The sequence below is a fragment of the Prinia subflava genome, chromosome 1 (genome assembly GCF_021018805.1).
Source record: "Prinia subflava isolate CZ2003 ecotype Zambia chromosome 1, Cam_Psub_1.2, whole genome shotgun sequence".
NCBI lineage: Eukaryota > Metazoa > Chordata > Aves > Passeriformes > Cisticolidae > Prinia > Prinia subflava.
The window spans coordinates 144269116-144284487 of NC_086247.1; the positions used below are offsets into that span (position 1 = coordinate 144269116).

The 15372-nt window shown below is 41.9% G+C and overlaps 1 protein-coding gene across 1 annotated transcript in view; it reads left to right on the forward strand.

The window, feature by feature from the left end:
- The first annotated feature begins 3719 nt into the window (after window positions 1-3719).
- Window positions 3720-15372, forward strand: part of VIPR2 (vasoactive intestinal peptide receptor 2) — a 51085-nt gene continuing 39432 nt past the window's right edge. The window contains exons 1-2 of the mRNA XM_063415701.1: window positions 3720-4009; window positions 6812-6914. Of these exons, the coding sequence (XP_063271771.1) occupies window positions 3959-4009; window positions 6812-6914 (154 nt within the window). The 5' untranslated portion in view covers window positions 3720-3958. The remainder of the gene's footprint in view (window positions 4010-6811; window positions 6915-15372) is intronic.

Below are 15372 nucleotides of genomic sequence, written 5' to 3' on the forward strand. Positions count from 1 at the left end.
GTTTGACTTAGGAGGGTTGGACAGTAGCATCAGTGTGCTGCTTCTCAAAGGATGGTGCTGCAGCCACATGTCCCCTGGAGCATGCCCAAGGTCTGAAATCCCATTGTCATGAGCAGGGCACAAACTGTTTGCCTCACTCAGGCCTGGAATCTTCTTCGTTGTATTCTATGTGATCACTGACAGAGGCTTAGTAAGATCAAATGTGTAAATAGTTACTGATACTAATTTTTACAGAACTTTAATTTTCTCCAGTGTAAAAGATCCAAACTGCACGTACATTTATCCCAATAGCTTTTCCTGGAAACCCTTTCTGAAATCTATTTCCAAGGCTGATGGAATCTTTCCTTAAATAGTTGGGCTGCAGAAAAAAAGCCCTGAACAAACAACCTAACAAAATGTAGGATGACAGTAGAGAGTGCCTTTGGGAGATTTAGGAATATCTGATGAAGACCTAGTGTCTTTGAAAAGTGTGAAGACTTAGGAAGAGCACTCCTTTGGCAATGAGACATAAAGCATTCCACATAAACTCTCTGCAGTCTGGAAAGCAGGGCTCCAAACACATGAAACAGCTTGAGCAGCTCAAGAGACAGCCACACTTACAAGAGGCACGTGCTTCAGGATGGCTTGTACACATGCTTTAAGGGAAACCCTTCAAAACTTTCATGCAGTTTAGGTATTTCTGGCAACTGTATGTTATGCATTATGTGAGCAATAATTGTTAGATGATTGAACAAAAGAAAACTCCTTTTAAACAATGAAAGCAATAGATTTAGAGTCTATACACAGAACATGAACAAGATTTGTGGGTAAAATACAAATTTTCAAAGCATCTTTAATTCCATCAACAATTTAAATAAGAGTTCAGCTCAAAGGGGATTGGTGTCATTACTTCAGTATGGAAAGTCTGAATCAGCCATTTACAGCCAGCACTGTATTAGAGGATTCAAACAGACAGATGGCCAGGCAGCAAATACTTGTTACTTATAGCTCTACTGGCTTGTACCTTTCCTTGGCAGGCAGACTCACCCAACAACTGGATCAGAAGAAAGGCTTTTGGGTTCTGAATGTGTTGTGAGAGCAGAGAACTTGCTGTCCCTTGGCACTGCCGGCCACGGCGTCCATTGCCTGTCACTGAATTTTCTATTTCCACTTTTACTGCCCTCTGAGGAACACCAGGCTCAGCTGATCCAAAATAATATTTAGTTCAGTCAAAATGCATTTACTTCCCTACCACCTCTATTGTGATGAGTTTTTACCCATGTTTGGACTCCATTCTCTCTGTGTATTTGCAGTCCTGTGCTTCATGGATACCTCCATAAAATTTTTCCTTTTGATTTGACAATCCCTTCTTTGAAATGTCATCAAATCAACTCTGTCTAAATTTGTATGACTCCTTTGTTCTTTCATAAACCTATCTGTTCTTTGCTGATTAAGAGCATCAGTCTCATTTGTATTTGCCTCTATATATCACCAGCTGTTATAGTTCCATTCTTGTTCTTTATTTCCCTTCTACATCCGCTGTAACAGAGCACTGAACTGTGATATGCTTAAGTGAAAAGAACTTGAACCATGATTTCTGGACTTCATCCAGAAACTTGTTTTCTTCTTAGGAAGAAGAACTTTTCTTCTTAGGAAAGAAAAGGCACTTAGCTATATGTAAACAAAAATATTAGTATTTGATCACTTCACCTGCTGTCTTTTTCATGTGAAAGAGTCACTGGGAACAGCAACAGAGGAAAGAGCTGAGAAATAACTGATGATATTTCTTTTCACCTAAAAATGCTGATTCATTGAAAACAAAAAATCATAAAAATCTGACTGCGTACAATCTTCTGATAGAACACATGCAAGTCTCAAAACTTCTTTGCTAGTTCTAGGATACGTGCACTACTAAAACTTGAAATATTCGTTTCTGTCATTCCACAGAAGGAATAATGATGACAGTTCCCAAGACTGCTTCTACACAAAACGTTTAACAGTAATTTGTTAATTGGTTTCCCAGGCTACTCAGCTTCAACAGCCTAATGAATCATTTGCTCGAGGAATCAAACACTGGGGTTGGATGTCTGGCAACTCTGGTGTCCTCAGCTGCTGGGGCAGCCCAGCTAGGGGACAGCCAGCCTGCCTGGTGGCTCCTCTGCCCAGGGACTGCTCTGGGATTTATTGCTGACAAACCTGATGAGCCTTGGCGTGTATTAATTCCACTCATGAGAACAACTGCTCTCTTAGCAGGATGCCAGTCATCTCAAAGGGCAAGAAAGGACTTCTAAAGAGCAAAGACAGGAAGGATTTTCCAAAGCCTTGCAGTAATGATAAAACATCAGATTCTTGTGAATGATAAAAGAAATGGGTTTGAGATTGTTATTTTGGAAAGACTGATAGCTCTTAAGAAATTGTGAAGAGCACATCCAGACTGCCTGTGTCAGCCAAGAGCCCGAGGAGGAATCCTGGACACCGGTCTCAGGAATCAGAGGGGTCACACTGTGCAGTTCTCCATGGCTAGGAGTTTTGACCTGAGAGCTTGCCTGGGAATCTGATGGCGTAACTGGTCTCCTCTGCAAGCCAGCTGTGCCAGGAGTAGGTGCAATCCAGCCTCTCAGTCCACCTGTGATATACAGACCAAAGTCAATCTGAAGAGGAACTCTTTTCTACTACAATGAGAACACTTTCATTACCTGACAATATATCATCCTACAAGTTTTTCTTTCTACATTGTTTCCTTCTGTACTCAGCACGCAGCTGATAATACTGTTTATTAGTTTGTAGTATTTCTTTTGTATGATATCAAAGATATCATACAAAGATGTTATAATCAGGTATCTCTTCTCAATATATGAAAATAATTTTTGAATATGCATTTAAAAATTAAAATTCTCTTTAGCTTTTCTCATAGAAGTGTCCTTGCTTTGCTTGTAGCTGGTTATTTTGGAGGACTATTTAGGAGAGTTTTATGCTGCCTCCCCAGTTCCCCAGTCCCTTTTAATACATAATACTTACATTACAACACACATTAATGGAAAGACAACTGTAATATATTCACATTCTCTGCTAAAAGACAATATACAAATGCTTCTGTTTCTATAACATAAGGCATGTGCTAACATGTCACTTGACTGCTTATTTTCTATGCTTTGTGAGGCAAAGCCCACATCCATGCCTGGTGTAAACTGCCAAGCAATAACTTGGACTTGCCTTAAACTCTTGGTCCTCTATTCAGACCTCAAAAAAACCCAGTTGTGGGGAAGAAAGATTTAGTAATAGAGCTGCTGCTCTGCACAGTGGTAAGACTGACGCTGCCAGGGATCACTCCACTCACCCCTCAACATTTTTCGTGCGTGCCTGGCTTGAGGGGACTGTGTTCGATGATCTTACAGGTTTCTCCGGCAAAAAGCACCCCAAGTGCGGGCACCGATGCGCTGCCGGGACGGGCACCCAGGCTCGCTGGGCGTGTGTCGTGGGTCGAGGGGGTTCTCCGGCACAGGAGCGGCAGCGAGGGGTGAGAGGGGTAAGAGGGGTGAGAGGGGTGAGAGGGGTAAGGGGCACCCAGCGCCCGGCAGCAGCCGGGGGTGGCGGCGGCACCTGCGGGGCGCAGCGATGGGCGGGGGGCGGCTCGGGGCAGCCTCGCACCTCTTATGGGGGGAGCGCCGGCGGCAGCGAGAGGGAGGAGGAGAAAAGGAAGGAGAGGAGAGGGGCTGGGGAGACTCGGGCGGGCGGGCGGGCAGGAGCCGGGGGCTAGAGGAGGAGCTCCGCGCAGAGCGGCGGCGGGCACGGCCGCGGTGGGGCCGGGAGCTGAGGCGCCGGAGCGGGGCAGGTGCGGAGCCGCCAGCGGGGCGGGGGAGCCGGCGGGGCCCGGGCCCTATGGTGCCGGGCGGGACCCGGAGCCCGCTCCCCGCCTTCCAAGGGGGCCCGCGGAGCGCCGCGGGGCAGCGCAGCCCGGCGGGCCTGGCTCTGGGCGGGCATGAGGACCCTGCCGATCCTGCTGCTCTCGCTCTGCTGGAGCCTGGGGCCGGTAAGTCACAGCCGCCCGAGGGAACTCCCTGCGCTCCGGACCGCGGGCGGGGTGACCCCACGGCTCTCCCGTGAGGAGCCCGTGCGGAGCCCTCCGGGCTGTTCCGGCAGCTCCGCGGGGCGGGGGCTCTGCGGCAGGTGCGGGGCTCCGGGACTGCGGTGCCTCCGCCACCGGCCCGGCTGGCCCCGGGCGGGGAACGCGAGGGGAGCGGGCTCGCAGCCCCGCCGGGAGCTCCGGGCGCTCCCTGCAGCATCCCCCGGACGGCTCTGCCCGGCTCCGCTCCTCCGGGCACGCTCCCATCCTTCCCCGCCCGGCCGCCGCTCCATCCCCGCGGTTTTCCCGGCTCCGGTGCGCACCGCCGGTTTGCGAGGAGTTTTCACGGAGCGCTGCCCGGGGCGGTGCGGAGGCAGGTGCTGTCCGTGCGGGGAAAGGCTCCACATCCACAACTGCTCTGTAATATGAACAGTAGGATTGCGATGTACGAAGTATTCAGAATGTTGAAGTCTTCTTTAGGACGCCTGCTTTTATCGTCTTTATATTTTTCAAGCGTTTAAGTAGTTTGTAAAAGTCAGTTACATTGATGGAAATAGGATACACAATTTTTTTTTGTCTTTTAAATATTTTGTTACTCTGTAACACCAAAGTCAGGAAACCATACTGAAGATGAGTGTAAGCTGCTTGTCAGAGGAAGTTTTTATCTGTCAAACTGCTGGTCCAGATGCTTTAGCAATTGTTAAGTTGCTCAAAACGCACAGAGACTCCTGAGCTGGGTTTCCAGCTCAGAGTGCACCTTTACGTGCAGTTCTGTATTCATTAGTGACAAAGGATAACCCATCCTTGGTTAAGCAGAGGGAAAGATGGATGAGCACAAGTCCTAAAAAATGATGAGTGCCCTGGAAATCTTGATGTGTTTCGGGAGGTGGTCAGTGCCACGCAGACTGGAACCCTAAATCTCTTTAGCTTTGTGAAGTCCATCTGAATGAACTGGATGTATTGGAACAAAGTATAGTTTAGCATGCAGCCCAGCGTGGAAAGTCATGTGCTACCTTTGGGTAGTAACAAATGGATGTTTTCAAATTAACCTTTACTATTAATCACTGATATTTTGGAGGTACCAGAAAGAGAAGTTGTTTATTCAGCTGGCTTCTTAAATGCAGTAGCTAGACTTAGCCTTCATTTGGTTAACATTTTTATTTACTGAACCTTCCTTTCCAAGACCAAGTAATTGTAATTCTTCTTGATGGGTAGGAAATCCACGGTCAGTTATTGAATGTTTCCACTTGGAAATGAAAAATAGCCAAAAATATGTTTTGGGAAAGGAAAGTGCTATTAAAAACATTATGTATACATGGGACTTTTACTTTACATGGCCGCTATCTGCAAAAAAGATTATACATACCAAAATGTAGATATTTTCAGTATAATGCTGAACTTTAAATTATAAGTTCTAGAAATCATAATTTATATTAAATATGTGTCTTTGAAAGGAAAAGAATTCTGCACTCAAAACATCTAATTTCAATACTCAACACAGAGAAAAGACATGGAAAAGGAAGGTTCTGATGTTGGTAGATGGTGAAATGAGACGTTTGGAGCAGAGACAGATTTTTGTGAGTTTTCATAACAGCTCCTGCTGTTATGCTTATGGCACTGTATTTTTAAAAGCTGTGCAAGTGTTTTGTCCACAAAGAGACTGCAACATCACCAGGTTCTTAGTCCTAACTCTAGATCTCAGGTTCTGGGCCCAGAATCACAATTAATTATTATTATTTAATTATTTAATTTTAATTATTAATTATTCTCATTTAAAAAAACCTGCTGTGTCATGAATCAGAGATCATTACCAGATTCTGTTATTAAAAGTCTTCTAAAAGATGTGAAAGAAAAGACAGACCACCTTTTTCTTGGTAATTACAAGTGTGAGGTTTGAGGATGACTGAAGTACTGCATATTCCCATTTTATTTATTTAAGATGTGATTTCATCTGAGCTGATCAAACTGTCCCATCAGCTCCACTGACATTTCCAGCTTTTCCATTTGTCACCTCCTGCAGTAATTTCTCCCTGCAGTCTCTTATGGATTCCATGTGTTTCTCTGTGAGGCTCTGAGTGCCTCTCTGAATTCAGCTGACCCCAGCACAACTTTCCAGGGTCTCGTTTCTCTCCCCAGTACTGCTGCATTTCTGTCTCTTCCCGTGGACATGCATGAACTTTTCTGAAAACCAAAGAACTGAGGGCAGGGCTTTGAACCAGTAAAGGCAGTAGTGCTTTAATTTTTAAGAAGTGGGGTTTTCTTCCTGTGTAGCATTTGCTTGAATCAAATAATCATGCTTTGGGACCTTCAGGAGATAAAATATACATGGTGGAAAAGGGAAGAAACGCAGAATTTACTGAGGCAAAGAGAATGAAGTTTGATCAATTTTCATTTTCTGTGATTTTTACTAAACTTTCAGCTCCCTAACTTACTACAAAAGGGAAAAAAAGAAAATGTATCTACTCTCCTGTTTCAGTTTCAGCTCAGAGTTTTTCTGGAGAAAAAGATCTGATGGCCCAATATTGAGAAATGCATTAGAAAGCTAAATGAATGCTACAGGAAGAAGCCAGTAGATAATTTCAACATTTTGTTCTGAAAAGTCAATGTGTGAGAAACTAAAATGGGCATTGAGTGTGAAAAATGCCTAGCACATGCTTGAGTGAAACCCGTGCCAGATAAAGTTGTAGCTTTTGTTATTGGTAGTTGCATTCTTCATGAAACATTTTAATTCTAGTTTCTAGACATAACCTATTTGTTAATTTGACACAGGTGAATGGTGTCCATCCAGAATGCAGATTTCAGCTGGAGATTCACAAGGAGGAAACCAGGTGCATGGAACTTCTAAAGAACGCAAAGCCAGTGGACTACAAAGGTGAGATAACTGTAATGTGGAGATAACTGGAGTAGTGAAGATTTTCTCTCTTTATCTTCTTTACTGTTGTGATTGCAGTTTCTGTAGTTGTCTGAACTGTGCTTGGGATGTTACAGTTTTTAGAATTTATGAATTTTGCATTAAATGTACGGCTGCAGCCAGCATGTGGTGAGAGGTGTGCAGGTGCTGAGAATGCCCTGGCTGGGACACCAGCGGGGAACAAACACGTTCTCATGTGCTGAGGTGTTGCTGTAGCATTTTCTGACTGGCAGAGCAGCTGCAGGCTGGGGATGACAGGACCAACAGAAAGAGCAAATCTGAGGGAAAGCTGAAAGCTTTGGATCCAAGCATCTCTCCCTAGCTATGGCTGAGAGTTAAGTACCAGTGGCAGGAAGGGTCTCTGGGGTTCCCAAGTGGACAAAGTTTCAGACTGAAAATCAGATTCACACCCAGAGGACCATGGAGTTGTGCAAAGGGAAAACTGGACAGTTGTGTTACTCCCAAACCCCCAACTCTCTGTGTTACTGCATTATTTTCAATTTTTTTTCTGCATAGAAAGATAAATATATAGCTAGTGATACAGCAAAGTATAATTTAATGGAAGGAAGAAGAATAGTAGTTGTAGGATTTTTGTTAGGTTTTTGGAGTTGGGGTTTGTTTGGTTTGGGTTTTTTTGTGGGGTGGTGGTTTTTCGTGGTGTGGTTTTCTTGGTTTGTGTTTTGTGGGGGTTTTTGTTGTTGTTGTTGTTTTAATGATTTTATTAGATTTCCTTCCTACAATTTCATGTGAGGATAAAAAAGTTTATGAAAAAATGACATTTTTTCTTAAATTGAAGGTTCTGGTAAAAGCCATTTGCTCAGCAAGCGGAATAAAAAGGTGACAGATAAATTCAGATTGTCAATACATGGTTTATTTGGGCTTTTTGTGTTCATTTTGTTTTAAATGCACTCTGAAGATGATTATGGGACCTCAGAGACTTGCCATCTGCAGTGCTCTTTGAACATAAACATGAGACTCAACTTATGATGCTTTTTCCACCTCTCCTCAGTTTAAATGTGTAACTGTCTCAGAGCATATTCTAATACTAATTTGTATAAAATAAAAACATTCAAAGGCTCATCAACAGTTTGTATTTTATTATAATTTCTCCATTGTATTAATCAAGATCAGTAATTTAAAAAATGCAAAATCTTACTGGAATAATTAATCTAGATTTATGGCTTTTATTTATATATGAGTGGTGAAGAGAGATGGCTGTTACATAAATAATACTAGTGTGAAGCCAGATGGAGAAATAATTAGTAGCCCAGCTTAATGAATTAAATCATGAACCAATAAATTCACTGTTAGCTGTTACATGGCTTTGAAAGTCAAGCTTTCCTCAAGATATACTTTTGTGATCCAGATGCTGGACTGCTCCAAGGGTATCTTTGTGTTGCACACCAGTTTTATTTTGGGTTCCCTAGGGGAAGAAAGAAGTTTGCTGCCAGTATTTTCTTCCCAGCCTCTTTTCACTGGAAGAGGGGTGCCTCCTGAAGGGAAACTGCTGTGAAAGGAAACTCATGTCATGGAAAGGCACTGGATGTCTGATGGTTTTGATTCAACCCTGCAGTGGCAAAACAGCAGTGAAAGGATTTAGACATTTTATTGAATGCCTGTCTGAAACTAAAGGAATATTCCAGTTTGTTGGAGACTGGAATAAAGCCCTCGTGGTGATGTGGTGATAAAGCCCCAGGGGTGAAAGCCCCAGAAAACTGCAGGTTTAATATTACAGGAGAATTTGTTCTATGCTTCCTGTTACAGATACCCTCACCAAGAACCTCCAGAGAGTAGCCTACGTTAAATATATGCATTTATACTTACAAAAATAAACATTCTCTGGGTGTCCTTATTTTCCTAGTAAGCTCTCTGTAATCAGAAAAAGGAGTAAGGACTATTTTGAACAGTAATACTCTGGCTGCTGATAAAGAAGAGTCACTAATGAAAATTGGCAAGCTGTAACTTGTTAGTCTGAGTTGTAGCTTCACATGTAATTTGTAGATCATTTGCAACATAACTCTTTACAATAAATTCCCAAATGCTATTCCACTTTTTCCTGAGTGGGAGAGGTGGTTATGCAGCCCTTGTCATACTTCTCTAGCTTTAGTATGTGCTACCTGACTTACAAAAGCTGTTAATGAAATCTGGTGAAGGAACTGTCTTGAATTTGGAAATAAGGGTTCCCTGAGATTTTCCATGGAAGGCTTAGACTTCCATTATCAAAATCAGTGGGAACATTTTCATTAATTTATTGGGCACCTGGGAAACCTTTGCACCTCTGTCACATGCTCCAGGATTTGGCTGGCATGCACAGTTTCTGAATTTTGGAGGATCCAAATTGTACTGGACAAGTAGTTTCTTTGAACTAGATAGCAATTACGTATTGAATATCTTATCTAATCTTTTCAACTCCCAGTTAGGGAGATAAAAAGGAAACATTTAAAGGCTGCTGAGGTTTCTTGGACATGATAAAATGATCTTACACCCAAGCTGCCTCAAGACATGGGCTGAAGAATTTTGCTGAGTAATTTTTGCATTGCACCTAAAATCACTGACTGTGAAGTCTGTGGAGCACTTGTTTACTACTTATAAAAGAATTTACTTAATAAAGCAGTAGTGTGTTTTGCAAAGAAGCACTTTATAAAGACAGTGTAAGTATCCTTTGAACAATGCTCAGGATATGCAAAAACCAGAGGACCCAGTTGGTCTCAATTCTGCCCATTTGCCTCTGCCAAACTGTGAGAAACCCGAACCTCTTGCTTTGCACCCTTTGGGGGATTTTCAGGCATTGGCACAATCTCTTCCATTAGTGGACAGCATTACACTCCATTTAGGGAAGAAGTCACTCTCCAAAGACCTGTGGCAGTGCTTTCCTCTCTGTAGTGCTCTCTAGAACATCTGGTTGTTTATTTTATGAAGACTGTATTAGCTTCTAGCCACATTTGTTGTCTTCTTTCCTCCCATGATTTGGCCCCTGAGGTATGGATGCACCTCAGCTGGAAGCCTAGGAGAGGTTCTTCTATCTTTTTGTGCACATTTCTTTGTTTTTGAAGGGCAGATGAATTGTATTCTAGCTCATCATAGCTACAGATTCTGAGGTCTATGTGGAAAAAAAATTATCTGCTACCCATGGCTTGTCTTCTTGCACAAAAATAGAAAGCTCCCAAGAAAAGTGATTGAAAATATATAAAAATTGTCCTTCTGCAAATTTCTGCCTTTATTCAGTATTTAGAATTTTTCCTTGTAATGTAACTGTTTCATTTCTCTTCACCTTCAAGTGAAAAATGAAATCTTATTGTCAAAAATGTTAAAACTCTGGAGATTTTTTTAAAAGGCTTCTACAACTAAAAGTTCTAAAAATTATTTGATTTTTATTATGAAAATAATGACGTTTAGGGATTTTTGATTCATCTTGGACTGAGTGGTTGCACAGTTAAATGGCTTTTTGGATTTTGATTTCCAAAATATGTTTTTGTGAGACCTATATGTCAGAAACATTTTTAATTTTAGATATGGCATTTTAACTTTGAGGAAGAGATGTACATGAAAAGAAAAATGGCTTTGGAAAGAATTTCCCAAACCTCTCAAAGAGAAGCTTCATAACAGAGCTTGTAATAGAAATTTAAAAGAGACAAGACACCAAAATTATGCTCTTAGTTACTGGTAAGTTTAAAGCAAGAGGGACCAATATTGCTGTGTAATCCAATCTCCTCAATTGCACTGTCAATAGAATTTTCCTCAGTGATTCTAGCACTGAGCTCATGATCTTGTGGATGAAACAGGGCTGTAAAGAACAGTGGGGTGAACATTCAAATGTTGGACTCATGGCTAGTTGTCCAGAAGTTCAATTTATCTGACTAGCTCACCTGTTAAGGTTGTTTTTTCAGGAGGAAAGGTGCATATTTTGCATTTACCCACAGCCTCATGCCTTTGTGTGCAATACACACACCTCTCTCTATAACTACTCCAATGTGATCACTCTATCCTCCACGTTAGTGAATAGAGGACTGACACAAAGCCAGATGAGGCCTTTCTTTTGCTACTGGAAAAGGAATCTCCTCAAGGTTCCCCCTTTCTTAATGCTCCCTGTCTCATCAAGGTCCTGCATCAGGTTTTGTTTAGTTTTGAAGCTGTTTTCTCTGTAAAATGAGCCAGTAGTTCAGACTGCAGTGGTGCTGACAGTCCTTGATAGAATAATAGAATTAAATGAGATGGTGGGATCATGGACCTTATTTCATGCAGCACCAGTAACTCTTGGAAGAACAACTTCAGTACTTCAGCTTTCCTGAATCTCTGTGCTGCTGCATTTCCAGCCGTAGTACATGCATTTCTGCTTTTTATTTTAGTTCACTTTTATTTTCTTCTTTTTTTTTTTTTTTTTTTCTTTTTTTTTTTTTAGTGAAGGAAGCCAAAGGGGCTGCTTTGGATGTTTTTATGTTTTGGCTTTCACTGGTTGAAGTGTCATCATTAATGACACCACATAAAACTGACCCTTATGGTCTTGACAATGTCTGGGCTTTGTGGAAGCTGTACTTAAATATTTGAGGGCAGAAGAGAGGCAGAGTTTCATCTTTTAAGGAGGTTAGTTGAGAAAGGTGAGAAAGAGGTTTGAATGGAGGGCATTGCCTACTGAGTATTTACTGACTATAAATAAAATGGTGACCACCAAGAAAACATCCTGATGAGCTTCATTCAAAAATCTCACAAAATAAAGTTTACTAAGAGTGACAATAACAAACCCTTGTGGAAATGGAAGAAGCACCAGGTGTCCACAATGGTTTTGAAGACATGAAATTTCTGTTCTACCCAAAATGTAAATAGGACTTTAGCAGTAGACATTAATAGATGGCATTTGTCGCCCTGAAGAAGGAAAGTGCACAGCCATAAGTGAATTCATTGTGTTTTCCAGAAGGTTCTGAAGGAAATACTGCCCAGCACAGTCTTGCACTTCTGTCCTGATAAAGACAGCTGTGGCCATGGCAGTCTATTGTCCATGATATCCAAAGCTGAAATGCCACAAGGAAGGAATTTTAAGTATCAAAACTTTGAAAAAGCTTCAGCTAATACAACAAATAGCACATGGCTTCAGCTAATACAACAAATAGCACATGGCTTAGATATAATATATACTAACAGAAGTATATGGTCCTACTTCTTAATAGAGACTTTTAATATTTTGTGGTGAGGTTTATATGAACAGGAGATTGATTTTTAATGGTAATTTTCATGAATGTACATCATGTCAGAATTGAGGCAACATAAAGATGAAGGTACCTCTTACAGCTTTGACTAGATGTACATTAACATATTTGCATAAGAATAGAAAATAATGTTCTTATGGTAAGATAAGCATGCTGTTCAGTCATACAAAAATAAATGCTCTTGTCTCCAAAGGACATTTGGAAAGCAGGATTTATCTGGAAAATTTGGATGAAAATTTGGGGGGTTTTTTGACAGGAGTTTTCTCAAAGTTTTATTTAGCTGGCAACTTCCATATTTCCCAACAGAACCCTAAAAATATGTAAATTACATTAAATGTAAAACTTAGACTTTTGATCCTATAAAGGGAAACTGTTCTTCAAAAGGAAACAAGACATTTCTTCTGAAGCATTTAGTTTTGTGAAAATACAAAAAACCCTTAGAAATCTGGGAAACAGTATTTTTGCCCTTCCTGGTAATAGAACTGTGGACCTATGAAGTGCAAATATTTTAAGTTAATATGAGATAAACTCTATTGGTTTCATCATTCTGCTTAAACTAGTTAAATCTGACATATACTGAATTGTAGAATGTATACTGAATCTGACGTATACTGAATTTGTAGAATTTCAAATTTCTCTTTGCTATCTACGAGTGGTGTTTGTTGACTGGAAATCAGAAGTTTTTACAGTGGAATTGCTTCAGTGTTTCTGAGTAACTGGGGCTGCCTCTTGACCACGTTGTAGCCAGAGTTTTTGCTGTCCCACGACTGCAGGTGGGCAGCTCCACGCAGAGGAGCTTTGGACAGGCAGGGTCTGGCAGGTGTCACCTCCCAAGGACAGGGACATCGGCCTGCAGAGGTGGGTCAGGGCCTGTTGGAGTCCAGGACATCCCTCTGGTGCCCTGGAGGGTTTGGAGACCGGACAGGGGGGTCTGGGATCTGTACAAGGGGCTCAGCCAGCCTCACACAGAGCCCAGGAGGACACTGCCTCTGATCCCTGGCCATGGGAGTGAATGCCCACATTGTATGAAGAATCACAAGCTGAGAGAATTCAAAATAAGTAGTATTTAGTTTAGCATAGAATGTAAATGTAGAATCTAGGATTTTTAGTATATGGGTTTGAAGAGACAAGATGGAGGAATTGGGGAGTGGCCCCTGTGCTCCTTGTTCTTGTTTTCAACCCCCATTTTCTGCTGAGTTGGATTTTAGAGATTGGTTTAGAGTAGAAATGACATGTTAGCATAAGTAGCAAGTATTGGTAAGATTTTGTAAATAAAAAGTACGTTTTGGACTGTGGTTGGGTCAGGGGGACCGTACATAAAGTCTGGGACCCTCTGATCCACCCAGTCCACCTCGTGTCCTGCTCTGCTGGGGAGGCCTCGCAGAGCTGAGAAAGAACTGAGAGATAATGAAGAATAAACAGCCTTGGAAACATGCACTGGTGGACTCAGCTTGTCTTCTCTGGCTCTGGACCTTTTGGGCAAGAAAAGCTCGAAAGCCCTACATACCTCAGGGAACAGCAGCCCTGAGAAGGGCCCAGCCTGGCACAGGGCACCAGGGTTGGGCAGAGCCCTGGGATGGCTGGGCAGGGCCCCGGGGCAGGGCAGGGAAGAGGCAGGCACAGGCTCTGAGGAGGATGAAGGCAGGTGCAGCCCCAGGGCCATCACAGCCTGTTCTTGCTCTCAGGACCGTGATAAAACCAGCATGGAGCCTTTTTTGGGACTGTCTCGTTCCTATTCCCCCTCTAAGCAGCTCTGCTTTGCTCCCAGTTTGCCAGCTTGCTACTTGTGCAGCACCTCCTTTTCATTTCTTTTTTCTCACTTGTGTGAAAATGCAGCAGGAATGTCAGTCCATGTATGTTCATAATTCCCACGCGACCTGAGTTCCATGCTGTGACACACAGATCTGCAGCCTAGAAATCATTGCCCATAAGAGGTGAGATGGCTCCTGCTCTGCCAAGTTAAACACAAAAATCAAAACATTGAAAAATAAACCCTAGGCTAGCTGCCGACTTTCTGACTCATTTTCAAATCACTCTGTTGTTTTTTCATGTTTTATGCACGCCTAGACAGTTTTAAAAATGCTAAACCTCTCTTGGAAGTGACAATTTTTAAATCCAAATACAAAGTGCCACCTAGTGGTTATATATTTACAAAATGTGTCTATAAACAAAATTTTCCAGCACAAGCCCCAGTGCTTCACGTTTTTATAGACTAAGAAGCAGACGTAGGTAAGAGAACTTGTTGCTCAAAGACTGGATCTCAAAAAGCAGGATGATGAATGGGGTGGCAGTACTTATGTAAGCTGGAGAAAATGGGAAACAAAATGTAGTTTACAGTCTGTTATGTTTCTTTTTATTATGAACTATGTGCAAATGCATGACAAGCATTAAAGACCAAACATTCATATAAAAAGTAAGTGATCTCATTGAAACTAGCTAACAACAGCATCTGCAGCATCCTCTGGAGGAACAGGAGAGGAGATGAGTAGAAGATCAGTCTCTGAGCAAAGATTTTCAGGGAAGTTTGATTGTTTCCTTGCATATTCTGTGAATGACACATCAGAGAAATAAATGGTGCAAATGAAGAGATTGAAAAGGGATTGTTCTGTACAGGCTGCAGGAGTGTTCTTCTAGACACCACAGAATCAGGGACGAAGAACCTTTTTTCTTTTTGCCTTTCCTGGTTTTATTAACAGTTGTTAATGGCTTAACCCCAGAGATCGACCCAGCCCTGCACAGTCACTCACTCCCCCACCAGCAGGATCAGGGAGAGAGCTGGGAAGGTAAAAGCTGGAAAACTCTTGCATTGAGATAAGGACAGTTTAATAGGGAAAGCAGAAAGACACTGGTCAGCACAAATCCAAAACACAGCCCCGTACTAGCAACTGTGAAGAAAATTCACTCTGTCCCAGTACCCTCCAGAACCAGCCCAATAGTTAAAGAAAAAAGTAAAGAATATAGTAGTAGACATACAGAAAAAGTTGAGGAGCTAACACAGATTTAAGCTGGACTGACTTTTTATGTGTACATATCAAAGTGAAAGAACAAATACACTCAATGCTTGAGAAGTTATTGAAGCACAGTGCAAACATAGAGACTAAATCCATTAATGAATATAAAAGAGAAAAAGATGTACATTAAAGTACATCTGTGTATTTATAATATTTTAAAAATATTCTAAATAAAAATTACAGACATTATATGAAATAAACATTGGA